General features: G+C 43.9%; 1 protein-coding gene across 2 annotated transcripts in view; it reads left to right on the top strand.

Moving 5' to 3' along the window:
- Positions 1-17,717, top strand: part of DPP6 (dipeptidyl peptidase like 6) — a 575,225-nt gene that overhangs the window by 66,632 nt on the left and 490,876 nt on the right. Inside the window, exon 1 of one of the 2 annotated variants that reach the window (XM_069778212.1) lies at positions 170-299. The exons of the other annotated variant lie outside the window; for it this stretch is intronic. Within the exon in view, the coding sequence (XP_069634313.1) occupies positions 249-299 (51 nt within the window). The 5' untranslated portion in view covers positions 170-248. Of the gene's footprint in view, positions 1-169; positions 300-17,717 lie in introns of those variants that run through there. 2 annotated transcript variants of the gene reach the window in all.

Raw genomic sequence — 17,717 nt, 5'->3', positions numbered from 1 at the left:
CCTTTTTTTTTTTTTCGGGGGGGGAAGGAAAAATATATATTGAAAGGGTGGGGAAGGAACAACAAAAAAAAAAAAAGGCAAGCAGGCACCCTCCCCCTCTGCTGCTCGTAGTCCCCTCCACTCCACACCAAAAAGAGCCATCGCAAGTGCACGCCAGTTCTTCACTAAAGTGATCCAGCCGCTGGATTAAGTAACTCTCGGAGACCAGCACACGCACGCACACCCCCGGCAAAAAAAAAAAAAAAAAAATGAAGGAAAAGGCAATGTTTCAAACGGCTAAAATGCAAGGAAACATGATGGTAAGTGGCTGCTGCTGGCGCCTCCGGGGACTGTAAGTAAGTGGCGGGGCTCGCTGCTCCCCAGACCCCTTGCACCGGAGCGGAGCCCCCCATCGCTGGGGCTGAGCTGGCCGGGGAAGCCAGCGAGGGGAAATCTTTGCTTAGCGGCTCTTTCCCCCCCCTTCCCCGTCCTGACGAGGGTCTCCTGGTGATGCGGAGGCTGCTGGGGCGTCCTCCTTTCTAAGGGGAGCTGGGGGGGGGCAGCGAGAGCCGGGGTCGGGGGGGGGAACCGGGGCTGGGGCGGCCGGTTCGCTCCGGGCACCGCGCTCCGGCACGGCCAACTTCGCCAAGTTGATGACCACGATGTGTGTGAGCTTCGGGGGGGGGGGGCTGTTTGGGGGTTACCTTGCCTTTCTGTAGCGGAAACATTTGTCTCGGTGCCATATATTTATTTTTTTTTAAACCTACTCGGGATGCCTTTTAAATACCCCCCCCCCTCCGCCGCTCCCTTAAGGAAAAAAAAAACCCAGCCGCTCTCCCGGAAGAAGTGCTGGTTGCCATCTTGTGCCGATGGAAATATATTTGTGTGTTTTGCCTGCTGGCTTGCCCCGCTGGGGGTTGCCGGTGTACCGGGGGGGGGGGATGCGCGGTGCCCCCGCATTGAAGGCGGCTCCGGCCGCCGGGAGGCAGCTCCACCGCTGGGGGAGGGCGGCTGTGCCCCGCAGGGTGGGAAACGCCAGGGCTTCGGGGCTCTTTGCTTTCCAAACAACTTATTTCAAATAACCTGAAGCTTGTAGAGGGTACCTGTTGGTCTCCCGTCCCCTCCCTCTTCTCCAGGTGTCTGTGTTTTGCCTCCCCTGCGAGGGGAATTGGTAATATTTAATACCGAGGTAGTACGCGTTGCTCTCGTCTCTTGCGTTGACGTGTTCGAGAAGCGGCCAAAGTATTCTCCATCCTTTAATTAAGTTCCGTAGTAAAATGCTTCGTTGGCTTTTTAAGGAAATGCCTCCTTTTCCGACTCCAATAATATTGCTTTATTCCGGCAGTAGTTTTTAAGAGGAAGGTGCAATGCTATGTGACCTGTGAATTCAACTAAGGGAACTGAACAGGAACTTCTGCAAACATTTTTCCAGGAGAATTGCACAGCCTGCGTGATTGCATCGTACTCCTTTCATTATGCCTTTTAAATGCCTGAGAAATATCTGGTGCTGGAACTTTTTTAACGTGGAGAAATTCAGATTATTATTTGCTTAAGCTACTGATCCTAGAGGTCATTATAGTCTTTGATTAGGATGTTCTCTATCAATAAGAAAAAATAATTAACCACCCGAGCTGACATTGTTTGATTAAAGTACAGGATTAACCTAATTTACATACACAATGCCACAGAATTAATAAAAACCTCTCGCACGTTTTCCTTGCTGCTCTCTGAAGTCAGGGAATGATGAGCGGGCAGGGATTCCCCCACTGCCACGCAGCAAAGGGCTTCTTCTGGGATTTTCGGCTAGGGCTTCTGAGCGTGGCAAAATGGATCCGCATATCCACAGCTCTGTGAGATGAGCAAAGGCTGGAGTGATCGATCTGCACACAGAGCTGCGTAGCAGGGGCTGTCCACAATTCAAACCCTCCTGCCAGAGACGATAGTTTTTGCCTCTGATTCAAACCGGAGCAGGATCCAGCCCCCCCCTGCCCCAGGTGCTAAGTCACAGTTATTTCTTACTGTCACTCGAGGCTGTCTCCCTGGACCCGAATGCAAGGTTTTCCTTTGAAGAAGTCATTTTTGGGACACTGTCAATGAAATTTCAAGACAAGGAAACTATACATGACACAGATGATTTCTTTAATTAATATCTGTGTTTTTATGGGCCACCTGAACCACAGCTGGTTTCTGTGTTAATCTGGTCTGTGGTTGCAACTGGATCTGCAGTTTGTCTAAGCAAGAATTAAATTCAGGTGAATATTTGAGCTTTAAGATATTTGGACAGATTTTATATTTCTTCAAGATAATAATTAGTGGACCTAATCCTGAAATCTCAGATACGCTTTCAATGGAAGTTCTGGCAAGTTAACAGTAGTACTTTCTTTACCGTCTTCCTTAAGCTGTTGTTTAAAAAAAATAGTATTTTTACTTATTTATCACTTTTGTTACTATTAAAATTAGAATCCTGAGCTAGTCGTGTCAAAACCTAATGCTGTGAGTGTCATCTCTCACATACCTGGCAGTCGTTGAGAATACACGGTTGGGTGTGTGTGGAGTCCCTGGGGGTGCAGTACGGTGTCCGCTGCATTAATTGCCTCGCAGAATTTGAAAAGTAATTGAAAATTCAAAGCCCACCATGGTTTTCTTTTTTGTTTGTTTGTTTGTTTTCTGGCACTTTTGCTGTTGCTTAGAATCTTGACAAGCTTCTAACTGTGTATTGATTTTTCTTCTCTTTAAAAATCTTTCTTAAATTGAGCTATTTCATTCTTAAAATGATGTGACAGCAAGTGATAATAGTGGCACGCTGGTCCCTGGCGATGCAGTGGGCCCCTTTTAAGTGCGGTGATAGCTCATGGAGTCACTACACCTGTGATTTCTTTATTACCTAATTAGACCAGCAAAAACGAAGCCATTCTTGTGACACTGAGATAAATGTTTTTATCCCTGTGACAGTATTTCACCAGGGCTTTGTTTTGGCTTTTTTAAACAACATTTACCTGGAAAGGTGCCTATTTTTATTTTACTGCTCTATTTCCCATTCATCATTTGAGCCAGGGGAATGTAACTTACAGAAATAGTTCAAGCTCTTACAATGGGATTTCTCTTAATTCTACATAAATACTGTAGGGAGTGATTAATACACAGTGGTTTCTTCTAGTAAGAACTGACATACCCCATGAGTTTTCCACAGTCTTTTTCAAGTTAATATGCAACAGTAGGGTGTGAGATAAATGTTAATCACTTTTGGAGATAAATTTAATGCACTTACATTTGATCTTAACCTTAGGTACAGCTATATAATTTATTTCATTAAAGTATTCCTGTCTTTTCCCTTACCCATTCAGTTGTCAGGTCAAGGACAATAATACCAACTACACTTGTTTTATTCTACTCTTGCCTGTGTCTTCTCAGGGACTGATGATATATCATGTACACAGGCTTCTTTTTTTTTTTTATGGATTTGCAAGCAAATACATCAAAAAGAGTTGTTTTGAAGAGGACCTTTAGAGTAGTGCCAGATTCTTCTCTTACGTACACCCATGCAAATCCTGAGAACCCAATTTGGTAGAGGTATAGGTGCGGTAAAGATAAAAAGGAGCCACTACCTTCGGGTGTAGAAAATCAGGTGAGTGGAAACAACAGGCTTAGTGAGAGTGCATAGGGGTATTGAAGGCAAAATTTAATGTGCTGTATGTGAGCACGCTGTTATTTTGGCACGTTTAATTGCCAGTGAAAGGAGTGAGCACTCTGCTGTAGCTAGCTATCTCTCTTAGAAGGGTGTTGCTGTGAAACTCCTGTTCTGAATTTCAGTCTAGCCAGCAGCAGCTCTAATGTTTGGAAACTACCCAGAGAAACTGTGATGGATGTGTCACTTTTCTGCTTTACTCTGATGAATAATTTATGAATGGGGCAAAAGAGGCAGTTCTGGTTCATTGAGAGTACTTGTAGAAGAGTCTGGAGATTTAGGTGTTTAGTTTGACCATTTAAATCCCAACTCTGATAGCTGCAGTTTGGATGTACATGTAAAAAAAACCCAAATAAAAATAAGCCCAGTGGCAAGTGTTATCCCCTAGCAAGTCTGCTGGCACCTCTGAGGCCCCAGAGACCTCAAGGGTACAAATGGCATGGAGACTAAGCTACTCTGTCATCCTTGGAGTGCTCCTGCTCTTCCTGGAGACACACTGGTGCAGCCAAACAGAAAATCCAGCTTTGCTCCTGCCCATTTTGTATTTCTGGTGCCTTGCATGAGCAGTAAATTCATATTAAAAACATAAATAAAAGACATTGAAGTTCCATTGTAATTTCCCTTATTTGCCGTATTTTACCTACAGGTTTATTGCCTGCAGTGATCAATCACATTGCACGGAAACATGGTGTAATGCTTCCCAGCCAAGAATGCAGCTGTCGTGCCATGGGGTAAAGAAGCTGCATAAAGATTAATTTTTCTTGAAACTCCCACACTGAAGTAGGTGGTGGAGTTTCTGATCCAGTGCAGGCTCCCTGCTACTTTATCCTTCCCTCTATCTCAGATTCCACTTGACTTAGAAGCCAAATGCAGTCCAGATTTTTTGTGCCATTCATTAGCTGTCTACTACCTTAGCTGAAACACAGGGACCTCCGGAGCTGAAAACAGGGGAACTGGGGTAGCAGTTCCTGGATGATCTATCATGGCTCCAACTGAAGCTTAAAGCCAGGCAGAAATTCAATTGCCAAACTACAGCAAAAATTGCAGCAGAAGATCTTTGGTCTGCTGCTGCTTAGTGAGAGTCAAGTTGTGTTTTAAGGACTATAAAAGTCTGGTATCCTTTCTGGGTCAGGCATAAAGGCACAAAAAGGCGAACAAGTGTTCCCCTTTGTTAGGACAGTATATGCAGTAGGGGGTACACTGATCCATAGGAGGTACTGGAATTGCTGCATTGTGGCCCAGTGGAAAAGCTGTAAGATGTGCTGGGCCTGTTCTAATGTCACGTTGCTGGTGATGGAAATTAAGAGTCTTTGCACGTTTAAGGTGGGATGGCAGAGAGCTCCACAAGGAAATATCCAGTAGGATCTCGGTGTTGTCCACTTAATGTAGAGCATCTCTTTAGATACGTCCTTACTTAGGGGATAGAAGTGCAGAGTCTGCCCACTGTGTATTGGAAAATGGTAAGGGATCCACTGAAGTTGCAAGTCTCATGAGAAATACATGGGGCCAGGCTGTCTCAGGATAACTTTGGCAGTCGTGTGAAGTAGTCCACATTGCTAGCTCACTATTTAGCAATCTGAGAATGACAGGGGGCTTGTGGTCTAATTTTAATTCTCATAATGGGGAAGGTTCAAAATCTTGACTCTGATGGTGGCTCTCCCACCTGCATCTCTGTCTTCAATATTACCCAGCAGCTCCTCTGCTTCCTCTTGCTTGCGAGGAAAAAGGAACACTTTTGTGTTCATTTCTCCCTCCCTCGTCTGAGTCGTCTGACTGTTCACAGGATAGTCTATCCCTTCCTCTCTCTTTCTGAACCTCTTCACTGCTTTCCCAAACAGTAAGAGAGGACAAATTGAAGGGGCTGTTATGATTTTACTGCTACCCGCTCAGCTGTCGTTCAGTAGAGCCCTGAGCAGCAACAGAGCCACAGAGCTGTCTGTTTGTGCAATCGGGAAGACAGCATTGCAGTCATCTGTATTTGAGAGGTTACTTTTGTTCATTAATGAAATCTGGATTTGCTTGATTTTTCTAAAGATAAATACCTAAAATGTACGTTTTGGAGAGGTTGCTAGCCTGAGGCTTTATTTAATGAGGAGAGTTCCCCTCTTTGCACTGTGGAATGAGTCTTTCAACTGCCAGAAAATACTTCATAACACGTTCCCTTGCACCAAGTGTCACTCCTGTATATCTCGGAAGTCACATTTCTTGGCAGAGCTTTGCACTCACTTAGCATTGGTCTAACTGACTATGTAAAGGGGAAGGCAACAGAGGATCATGCCTAAGAATGCCTCCGGTTGGTACAAAACCCCTAGTAGCAACAGGCTCTTTAATGTAGCTGACAAAGGCAGAACAAGTTTCAAAGCTGGAAGTTGGAGTCAGAGCATTTTGGACTAGAAGATAAAGTGCCTAGTTTTTACAGTGAAGGTGATGACGTACTGAAGCAGTCTCTGTGGGAGTGCAGTAGTTTCTGTGGCTCTTGAAGTTCTTCATTAGAACAAGAAGGGGATAGGATTCCTCTGACCAAACATTGGCTTCTTCAATGTAGACATCTACATCTAAGTTAGTCAGCCTGGGCTCTCTTTATAATTGAGTCAATTGAGCCTGCGGTATGATTCATCCCATCTTCATGTAGATGTATGAAATGGGCGAGAGGACCTGCATTCTTAAGTGCCAATTTTCCTCCATTGACTTAAGGAAATACAGGGTACTACCTGAACCATAAACATCTACCCTGCAGATATCTAAGTCTTGAGTCTGTTGCTTAAACATAGTCATAGATATTCCAGAGCACCTCAAATGGCACTAAGCACCCCATTAAGCCTCTGCCATTGCGTGAGACAAGTACTGCTCTGCACATCTTTCCAGGCTTCGTCAACCATGTCTGCAGCGGGATGTGGGGATACATGAGCTGGATGTTTGGAGCTTTACTCTTTCCAGGTCCCAGCATGCTTGTGCAGAAGCAGATGGGGTCTCCCAGCACCGCAGTCCAGCTGTAGCAGGAGAGGAGCTCTATCTCAGCCAGATGCCATTGTGCTGCAGAAATCGCTTGGTCCATGGTTTTCATGTATACAGAGCTGCCCTAGAACGTTATAATGCACCTCTGGCTTTAAAATTACTTAATCCAAATGGTTTAATGTCATCACAAGCGCAATATATGCATTTATTCTTCTAGGTCTGTGTGTCTGCATGTGTGTTGTCTGTACAGCGTTGTACTGAACAATGGCTCACGTGAAATTAAGAAGCAAAGCCCGTTTATTGAATTGTTTTATGTACTGTAAATCTTGTGTAATCCACGAATGCATAAGCGTTCACGTAGGAAGCTTGGCATCCCTTCGCAATGGAGCATCATATTTAGCAAGTTTCCATAGTGTTGGTAAGGTCCTGGAAATTCCTGGAGCACATGTGTTGTAATGCTTATGCTGTGCGCTGGGAAGAAGTGCGTGTCTTGCAGGTGGTTTCCAAGCACAGAATTTTCCCTTTGGGATCTGTATGTCCAGTGATATCCTCTTCATCGCTATGGAAGTAAAGGGTGGGAACAGGAGCAGTGGAATCGCCTGTGTTATTTTGACCAGGGGGGAGAATTATTGCACCTGTAGCTGAATCTGAGTTCAGCCCTCCATTGTAAATAGGTGGTTCCCAGTCTGTACACTTACAAGGCACAACAGAAGAATTGCAAACTCGTTGCACGTCCAGCAACCTATCCAGTATTTTGGTTGTGATAAGGCCTCTTTTGTGGTGTGACTCAATGTTTATTGACTTTATTACCAACTATGAAGTGTTTCCACCATCTCACCCCTAATTACTGTGGAATAATGACTTTAGAGGTTACCTTGAGCTGCACCCAAATGTCCAGTCAAAGCAAATAGGAGAAAACTAACAGTTCAAGCCAGTAGGATTAGCTACAGTGGTGAATGTTGCATGCCCAGATGAAGCACTGGAGGACGGTAAGCAGAGGGGTCAATGCTGTGAAAAATCCCTCTCAAGTTACAGGGAATACTGGCCAGAAGATTTTGTCAACTCAGGCATGTGTAGAGACAGTTAGACTTGGCATGAATTCCAGTCACACATTAGATGGCCTCATTCTGTAGTCATTATTCAGCACTTACTCAAGCAAAACTTTTGCTGAACTTAACGGGTTTACTACTGCTGCTGAATTGAGTAAGAAATTTGTCTGAGGCTCAGGTGCCTTCAGACCTGAGTCTCAACACAAAACCTCACCATGTTCTGCGTCATTAAGGATTTTCAGTTGTTTTTTTTTTAAAGACAGCAAACAGTGAAATATAGTGGAGTTGATGAAAAAAAAGGTGAAGGACAGGGTTAGAAAGCAAGCAGAAGAAAAGCAGAGTGAAGTAGTTATCCCGGAGGATGCTGCAGGTTAAGAAAAGTGCTCTGGAGTTTTTACTTCATCTTGTTTTGGAAGTTGTCCCCCATGGAGAACCCCTTCAGCTCCTCTGTCAGATGTTTCACAGAGCATGCTGCATGCCTGCACTTTTGCTTATGTTTGTTTTCACTGATGATGATAAACTGGAAAACATGCTGGAAATGAAACATTTTTATTTGTTTATCATTTGGGACTGAAGTTATTAAAAATGGGGAGAAAAATTGAAATGATAGCTTGGCATGTTTTCTGTAAATACTGAGTAGTTCTTCTGCAGTGTATGATATAACCAAAGTAACCTAGAAATAAGCTTGTATTGCTCTTTTCTTGTGCCTAATTATAAGGATGTGAAAAATATGCTCATATTAATGCCTTCTCATCCGCCTGTGAGGGGGCCGAAAGTACCTCTTATGAAGATCTAGTTTGTAAAGCGAATGATTGTAATGCAAGAGTATTACTATTCATGAGCTCTGAGTTTATTGACTCTGTTAAAAACCGGATCTATGGTCCACATGAAGGATATGTAAAATGCTGTGGGTAAAGCAGTAATTCAGAAATTAATTGTAGTTCATATCAGTATGACTGAACCTTTCCAGAGTCTTTCTTGGTGAAGGGAAGTTCATGCTATATTCCCTGTTGGTTTTATGTTATTCTCTGTGCATTTTATTTCATTTGCACAAACCATGTACGTTTACATTTATAATTTTTTAAAAACTTCATTAAGGAAGGTACTATTCGGTTGGATTTGGACATTCTTGTAGGAATCAAAATGACAGACATTTTAAAAATAAAATTTGCTTATCTCCTTTTTTGTTCCATTATCTTGAGTTTTACAGATACACCTTGTTTTTTATAAAGACAGCATCTCTCACTATTTTCTTATTCAAATTTTAACAGAACTGCAGTCTTGGTAGGCAAGGGAGGCTGTTGGTAATATCTAAGGGCAACAAATAAATAAAACCTGTATGTATGCAATAGCAATTGAAGCAAAAATCACGTACTCCAGAGGCGTGCTCCTGGTTATGTTCCCTGTTCAGCAGTGTACTTAAGCACCTGTTTAACACTAATGGTAAGCATATGCTTAAATGTTTCTGCTGACTTGGGAGTTATGAGAAGTCTGCCTTGCACACACAACAGTTGAACAGCCCGTTTTCCATCTGTGTGTGAGCCCAGAGCATGGTGCTAGCTGAGCATTTTCCAGGTTAATTAGATTGGCATAACAGGATCCCTAGCGGACTCTGTGCACTCCTCAGCTCTTCTGCACTCTCTGACTATCGGGAGCTCTGCTTGAAGTTGTGTATCTTTTGCTAGTAACTGAAACAGAATATTGCACTATATTTCACCAGTGTGTTTAAATGGAAACAGAATTGAATGGATTGTGAGTACACCATAAATATCAATTTGGGTCCATATTGCTAGCGTGAATATGGTGCATCCTTCAAATGCACAGTGTCTACCAAGGACTATTTATTCTATAGAGCTACCAATAATGGCTGTGCTTTCATGAATTATGCATGTATTTGTCCCTAAACCTCACCTGACCGTGATTTGGAGTGTTTAAGAGTTGAAGCTGGCTCTAAGTATAAATTGCAGATGTTTTTCATAAAATATAATGTCCTTACACGTTTCTTTGCAATTCTAGTCAGTCCATCATGCCTGTATCTACAATAAAAAAAAAAAAAAATTGGAATCAAAAGAATTCTAATTCAGTTCAGGAGAAAAAGCTTGATGCTCTGAAGTCTTGCAAGAAAAGGCAAAATTACATGAAGCCAAAGGTGATTTATCCATCTATTCACTAAAGCAAGTGAAATGAGATGGAATCCCATTGTAGAAATAAGGAGGTTATTATTTACCAAATGAAGAAAGGAAAATGACCCCACAGTATGCCTAGAAGCAACTTGCCAAGGTATAAAAACGTAGCAGTGAGAATCATATTAGCCATTCAGGTCTTTTGATGGGTTAAAATGAGGAGAAAAAGCACACCCTTTTAGGGAGAGATTAAATAGATGAGGAGGAGTGTGATCATTTTAGCTGGATTCAGTGGCACAAAATTTAGCTTTCCAGTATTTTCAGGGAAAGGCTGCTTTGGTTTCCTCTGAAGATTCCTTATTTTCCCTGTTTATACAGTTCTGCCACATTTGAATCGGAGAATCACAGAGTGGTTTGGGTTGGAAGGGACCTTAAAGATCTTCTAGTTCCAACCCCCCTGCCATGGGCAGGGACACCTTCCACTAGACCAGGTTGCTCAAAGCCCCATCCAACCCGACCTTGAACGCTTCTGGGATGGGGCATCCGCAACCTCTCTGGGCAACCTCTTCCAGTGCCTCACCACCCTCAAAGTAAAGAACTTCTTCCTTATGTCTAATCTAAATCTACCCTCTTTCAGTTTAAAGCCATTACCCCTTGTGCTATCACTACATGACCTTGTAAAAAGTCCCTCTCCGGCTTTCTTGTAGGGTGCCCTTAGGTACTGGAAGGCTGCTATAAGATCTCTCCAGAGCCTTCTCTTCTCCAGGCTGAACAATCCCAGTTCTCTCAGCCTGTCTTCACAGGAGAGGTGCTCCAGCCCTCTGACCATTTTTGTGGCCCTCCTCTGGACCTGCTTTGACAGGTCCATGTCTTGTGTTGGGGACCCCAGAGCTGGATGCAATACTGCAGGTGGGGTCTCACCAGCACAGAGTAGAGGGGTAGAATCACCTCCCTCGACCTGCTGGTCATGCTTCTTTTGATGCAGCCCAGGATATGGTTGGCTTTCTGGGCTGCAAGTGCACATTGCTGGGTCATGTTGAGCTTCTTGTCAACCAACACTCCCAAGTCCTTCTCCTCAGGGCTGCTCTCAATCCACTCAAGGCCCAGCCTGTATTTGTGCTTGGAATTGCCCTGACCCATGTGCAGGACCTCGCACTTGGCCCTGTTGAACTTAATGAGATTTACGTGGGCCCATCTCTCAAGTCTGTCAAGGTCCCTCTGGCTGGCATCCCTTCCTTCCCGTGTGTTGACCGCACCACAGACATTGGTGTCATTGGCAAACTTGCTGAGGGTGCACTCAATCCCACTGTCCATGTCACCGACAAAGATGTGAAACAGCGCGGGTCCCAACACTGACCCCTGAGGAACGCCGCTCATCGCTGCTCTCCACTTGGACATTGAGCCATTGACCACAACTCTTTGAGTGCGACCATCCAGCCAATGCCTTTTTCACCAAGTGGTCCATCCATTAAATCCATGTCTCCAATTTCAAGACAAGGATGTTGTGTGGGACAGTGTCAAATGCTTTGCACAAATCCAGGTAGATGACGTCAGTTGCTTTTCTGTTATCCACCAATGCTGTAACCCCATCGTAGAAAGCCACCAGACTTGTCAGGCATGATTTGCCCTTAGTGAAGCCATGTTAGCTGTCACCAATTACCTCCTTATTTTCCATCTGCCTTAGCATAGTCTCCAGGAGGATCTGCTCCATGATCTTGCCAGCCACAGAGGTGACATTGGCCTGTAGTTCCCAGGTCTTCCTTTTTTCCCTTTTTAGAAATGGGGGTTATGTTTCCCCTTTTCCAGTCAGTGGGAACTTCCCTGGACTGCCACAACTTCTCAAATATGATGGATAGTGTCTTAGCTGCTTCATCCATCGGTTCCCTCAGGACCCATGGATGCATTTCATCAGGTCCCATGGACTTGTGCACCTTCAGGTTCCTTAGATGGTCTTGAACCTGATCTTCTCCTGCGGTGGGCAGTTCTTCATTCTCCCAGTCCCTGCCTTTGCCTTCTGCATCTTGGGTGGTGTGGCTGGAGCACTTGCTGGTGAAGACTGAGGCAAAAAAGCCATTGAGTACCTCAGTCTTCTCCATGTCCCAGGCAATCAGGTCTCCGGTTTCCTTCTGGAGAGGGCTCACATTTTCCCTAGTCTTTCTTTTATCACTGATGTACCTATGGAAGCGTTTCTTGTTGCCCTTGATGTCCCTGGCCAGATTTAATTCTATCAGGGCTTTAGCTTTCCTAACCCGATCCCTGGCTGCTTGAACAATTTCTCTGTATTCCTCCCAGGCTACCTGTCCTTGCTTCCACCCTCTGTAGGCTTCCTTTTTGGGTTTGAGTTTGTCCAGGAGCTCCTTGTTCATCCGTGCAGGCCTCCTGGCGTTTTTGCCTGACTTCTTCTTTGTTGGGATGCATCGCTCCTGAGCTTGGAGGAGGTGACACTTGAATATTAACCAGGTTTCTTGGGCCCCTCTTCCCTCCAGGGGACCATGGTAGTCTACCAAGCAGATCCCTGAAGAGGCCAAAGTCTGCTCTCCTGAAGTCCAGGGTAACAAGCTTGCTGTGCACCTTCCTTGCTGCCCTAAGGGTCTTGAACTCCACCATTTCACGGTCACTGCAGCCAAGGCTGCCCTTGACCTTCACATTCCCCACCAGCCCCTCCTTGTTGGTGAGAACAAGGTCCAGCATAGCACCTCTCCTCGTTGACGCCTCTATCACTTTGAGAAGCAAGTTGTCATCAATGCATTCCACAAACCTCCTGGATTGCTTATGCCCTGCTGTGGTGTCCCTCCAACAGATGTCAGGGTGGTTGAAGTCCCCCATGAGGACCAGGGCTTGTAAACATGATGCTGCTCCTATCTGTCTACAGAGGGCCTCATCCACTCAGTCTTCCGGGTCGGGTGGCCTGTAACAGACCCCCACTATAATGTCACCTGTCCCTGCCCTACCTTTAATCCTGGCCCATAAGCTCTCAGTTGGCTCCTCGTCCATCCCCAGAGCAGAGCTCCATGCAATTCAGCTGGTCATGGACTTCGAGGGCGACACCCCCTCCTCTGTCTCCCCTGCCTTTCCTTCCTAAAGAGCCTGTATCCTTCCATGGCAACACTCCAGTCATAGGAGCCATCCCACCACGACTCCGTGATGCCAGTAAGATCATAGCCCTGCAGGTGTGCACACATCTCTAACTCCTCTTGTTTATACATGTGTTTGCATAGAGGTATTTAAGTTGGGCCCCAGTGAAGCTGACTTACTGGCTGGAGTGGCTGGAATTCCTTTGTGCTGCTCTTCAGGTGCTCTCCTGCTGACCTGTGATCCCTCTCCAGGCATCTGTTGCTGGCACTGGCATCAAATTGGTAGGAGTGGGATGGATTGAGGTTCCCCTCCCGCCAGAGAAATCTCTGTTTTCTAGAGAGTTCCCTAGTATTTGATTTTCTCATTCAGGTTTGTTGTTTTGTTTTTTTTTAACCTGACCTCTTAAGTTTTTAAGGAGTTATATCCTTGTGAAGCATTGCATATTAACAGTGGCATCACAGAAAACATTGAGACAAAGTGGGCTAATCCACAGAGCAGTGACAAATGGCTGTAGCGCTATCCTGAGCTCCCTGCTTCCTGCTATATTAAAGAAGACACGTTATGAATAGATGCAACTAAAGAAAGGCAGAACAATGGAAAGACCGGAAGATGCTGGGCAATTTGCATTTGGGTATGGGGAAGCTTTCAATCTTCAGTCAGAGTTTGAATCTATCCTAAATTGATAGTTATTGATGGTTGCTAACATCCATTGCCTGCTTGCTAATCTTTGTCTGCTGTAGGAGGAAGGGAGCCCCAGCTGCATGAGTAATTGCTGTGAACCAGCTTGTGACCACACTGCTCAGGAACTCCCTGGAGGTGACTGATGGAGTCCGCGTTGCACATCACTTGGCAGGACCCCCCCTGGTCCCCAAGTGGCCTTGTTGTTACTGGAATTAAAATAATTTGTGTGTGTGTGCCTTCAGTTTGAAGGGCAGGATTCAGTCCTTCTGAATGATGGTTTTGTTCTGTGACATGCAAATATGCGTGTGTTGCGTGCGGGGGTTGAAAGTGCAAAGCCTACTGAGACAAGGCTGGAGGAGAGTCGCGGGAGAAGGAGATGTGGCCCAAATGTGCAATGTCTTTGTGGGGCAGGCTCTGGAGTGAACTGTCTGTGTAAACTGTGCCTTTTGCAGGGAGCTAGCAGCATTGCTTTGAAAGCAGCTTAGAGGCAAATTGCCATGTATGAAGCATGGATGCTCAAGTCTCAGTTCCTGGAGTGAAATAAAGAGCGTGCTAAATTTGTAGTCAGGACACATGCAGTCTCCACTAATGGGTAGAGTCCATATGTCAAAGAATGCTGCAGTTGGTGAATTCATGCACAGGCACATCAAGAACTTGCAATGCATAGGAAGTGTTGGATTGGAGGATACAGAGTCTGGTTCCCAGCTATCTGAAGTAATCATAGCATAGTGTCTTTGTCATTGGTGTACATGGGAGAAATTGTGCTTGAGGCTAGTGGAGTCCGTTGGATCACATAAGCTGAGCCCAGTAAACATGTTTACTATCTGAAAAGCGGATTTAATTATTTCTCTTGTGCCTTGTAAATGTGTCAGACTGGCACATCCACTCTGCTAGATTCAGTATCTTGTGCTTTCTCCTTTCGGAGATTTGCGTAGTAAACCACTTTTCCTCTGACATAACTAAACATGTAGAGACTTTTAACAGAAATATTAAGATTGGTATGAATGAAATACGGATGCAAATGTGTTTCTGTAAACACTGGAAAAAATAGCAAAATAAGTGTGAAGAATGTCATGAACTGATAATAAAGAACATTGTTCCTAGCAATAAAACTGAGGAGTGTGCTGTGCTGTCAAGGCCAGAAGGCCTGGGCTCTGATAAAACTCGTAGTACAGGTGTCTCTCCAGCACAAGACCCTGCTTTCTAGGGACACTGAAAGGCCACAAGATGCTAGCACATCATGCACACTAGCACAATTCCTTCTCCTGTTAGGCCAATAAGGAGCTACACTGTAGCCAAACAGATGTGTATTTTTTCAGACATACTCCATGCAAGTAAAGCCGGATAATGAGCTGCAACCTTGCTAATACTTATGAATGCCTAAGTAGGCAAGATTCTGAAACAAAGGACCACCCCTTCTCAACTGTTAGCTCATAAAAGGTGTAAAAGACCTGCCAAAAAACTAGCTTGTCATTGCCAGTCAAGAAAACCCAAGTGTTCCTACGATAACTTAATATTTTATATTCCTTGTCCACTGTGACACATACAAATCATCTCAGCCAGACCACCTGAACACACACATTTTGGTGCATGTGACAGTGTGATGAATGAACTCTAAGAAAGAATGAGTGTGAGTGGATGAAACCAGCATGTTCAGATTTTGTCAATAAATACCATCGTCTATAAGGTCTTGCACTGGGGCTTGTTTCACACATACTCAGGAACTGATGTCCTTCTTTCACTGCATGCTAACAGCAAGGATCTGTATGTCACACATGATAGGAGAATGGGGGAAGGTCCCATCTCCTGACCTCCCCACCCATGTGATGGCAACTGTGGCAGTGAAAGATGTGACTGGAAAAGATGGTAGCGGGGGACTGGAGGCTGTCAGAGGCCAGTGATGGAACGTGTTCAAATAACAGTGTCACATACATCTGCGAATGTCTAGGTCTATTACACCTACACCATTACCTTTATCAATCAAACCTGTAATCTCATCAAGAAATGAAATCAGGATTTTTTTACAATACCTATTTTCCAGAAACCTGTACAGAGTAACATGAATTATACTCCTATCCTTTAGTTCTTTATTAATTGACTCCCATGTCAGCTTTACTAGTTTTCCATTCTTGGAAGGAGCCCTTCTAAGGGGAGACTACTCAAGCTGTATCATTTCTGTGGGTAAATAGGGCATTAGTTTTGAAAAGGCTGGTTGTAAATGCTGTAAGTCATGAGAATAAAATCAGCAAGGGTGAAGAAGAGATGCAGGGAGCTGCTTTATGATACAAGGTGAGATAAAGCACCATCAGCAAGAAGGTCCATTCAAGATTCTGCAGCATCAGTAAAATGGTAGAGCGCGTATGTCCGTAAGAGGACAGGAGAGTGTGAGGCAGGACAAATTGGCGTTAGTGAAAGTCCTAAGGCAGTGGTATTGTTTGTTACATATTTTGGTTGCAAGCAGTAGGAATGTATACTGAAGATGTGAGAAGCAAAACTGATATTGATGATTCTGTAGAGAAACAACTTTATGATGAGAAGAAAGGCGCTAACATTTCTCAGCTATAACAAGGACAGACTGGGGTGAGAAGCAAAAGAATACTGATGCAGTTCTGTGTATGCCATGCTGGAATGGAAGTATGTGTCACGCAATCTGACTGAAAAGCCTGTGCCACATTGCTATGATATGGAGCAACTTAAGAAGTTAATGCAAATGTGTCCTGCCATGGGGAGAAAAGCAAGTCTAGAGATTTGACTATAAACGAGAGGAAGGACTAACCTATGGTAATGAAATGCAAAGTGTCTGATCAAAATTCAGCATGTTAATCTGAATAGTAAATCTTTTATATGAATGTGTCACTTGAGCCCCATAGTCTACGAGGTTTTCTTCTCACAGTATATGTTGCCCTTGATGTCCATTGTGATTGCAGAGTGTGGTAACATTTCACTGTTGCCACTTCATTTGCCTGCTGGAGATACATGGAGTGAAATGGCTTTAAAGGCTTCCTGACTACTGGAGGCTCCAGGATGTGTAAGAAAGACAACTGTGATTTGTTAAACTGGAAAGTGTAGGGCCTTCGCATCTGACTGAGAGTGTGTGATATTTAACCAGTGGGCATTGCATCTGATGTAGTCATAAAAAAAATGGAATTTAAAACAACAACCGTATTTGATGCCAGTAAGTGTAATGCTCACAGGAACCCATGCTGAGCAGTGGCTGTTGTGGTACCCTCAGCTTATCTCCTTCATGCAGGCTTTGACATGTCGTGTGGTTTCTGAGGAGAAACACTGTCCTGCAGTGAATACGCTTGGATTGGCACACAACAAGTTTGAATTTAGAGGGAATATGATACTGATCTCCTGCATGACTTAGGACAAATCTCACAATGCCTCTGTGTGCAGGATAGCTGTGTCAGTGCATGGCAGCTCTACCACCTCCTGTGATAACCACACTTCTATTCCCCATTTGTAAAATAGGGGTGACAATTTCTTCCATTCCCTTTCTTCCTATGTTTTGACTGTGGTGTTTTAAGCTCCCATACTATCCATCTGTATTTGTTTACCACATAAACTGTGTCTTATTGTGCTAAGATCAAGTACTTGTCTATAATTAACTTCACATTGTCATTGATCTATTGAAGATACAGCGTTCAGTAAGAGATGATAGGAACATGTAAATCTGTACAATAGCAGTTGAGCTACACTTGTAGAACAGGTTTATTCTAAATTACAAAGAAAACTGAGGATAATGTCATCTATTCATGTCCACGTTTGTGTCTGAATCAGGGTTTTATTGTGAATCTAAGCAGTATTTGTCACAGATGGTGCACAGCAATTAACATTTTTTCCTGAATCAGGCAATATCCTATGTATTAATAAATTGGTAATATTTCAGTTGATGAGAAAATTCTGAAAGATAGTGGAATCTAGTATAAAATTTTCAGATCAAATATTTCTTTCTGTATTTGCACCATTAACCTCATATAAGAACATCATGACTTTGATAATGCTTTGTTTAGAAAAAGAGGAATTAAAGTACTCTGCCAAAGTCTGACACCTGGAAAAAACTTTGAAATGTAGTCCTTGATGGTTGTTTGCTTTTATGTTATATAAATAATATGTGGAAAATTAATTATTTCAGTTTTAATAAAATGAGACATTTTGATTGATGGG

Source organism: Haliaeetus albicilla, chromosome 2 (assembly GCF_947461875.1).
Source record: "Haliaeetus albicilla chromosome 2, bHalAlb1.1, whole genome shotgun sequence".
Taxonomy (NCBI): Eukaryota; Metazoa; Chordata; class Aves; order Accipitriformes; family Accipitridae; genus Haliaeetus; species Haliaeetus albicilla.
This window is presented reverse-complemented; position numbering and strand designations above follow the sequence as displayed.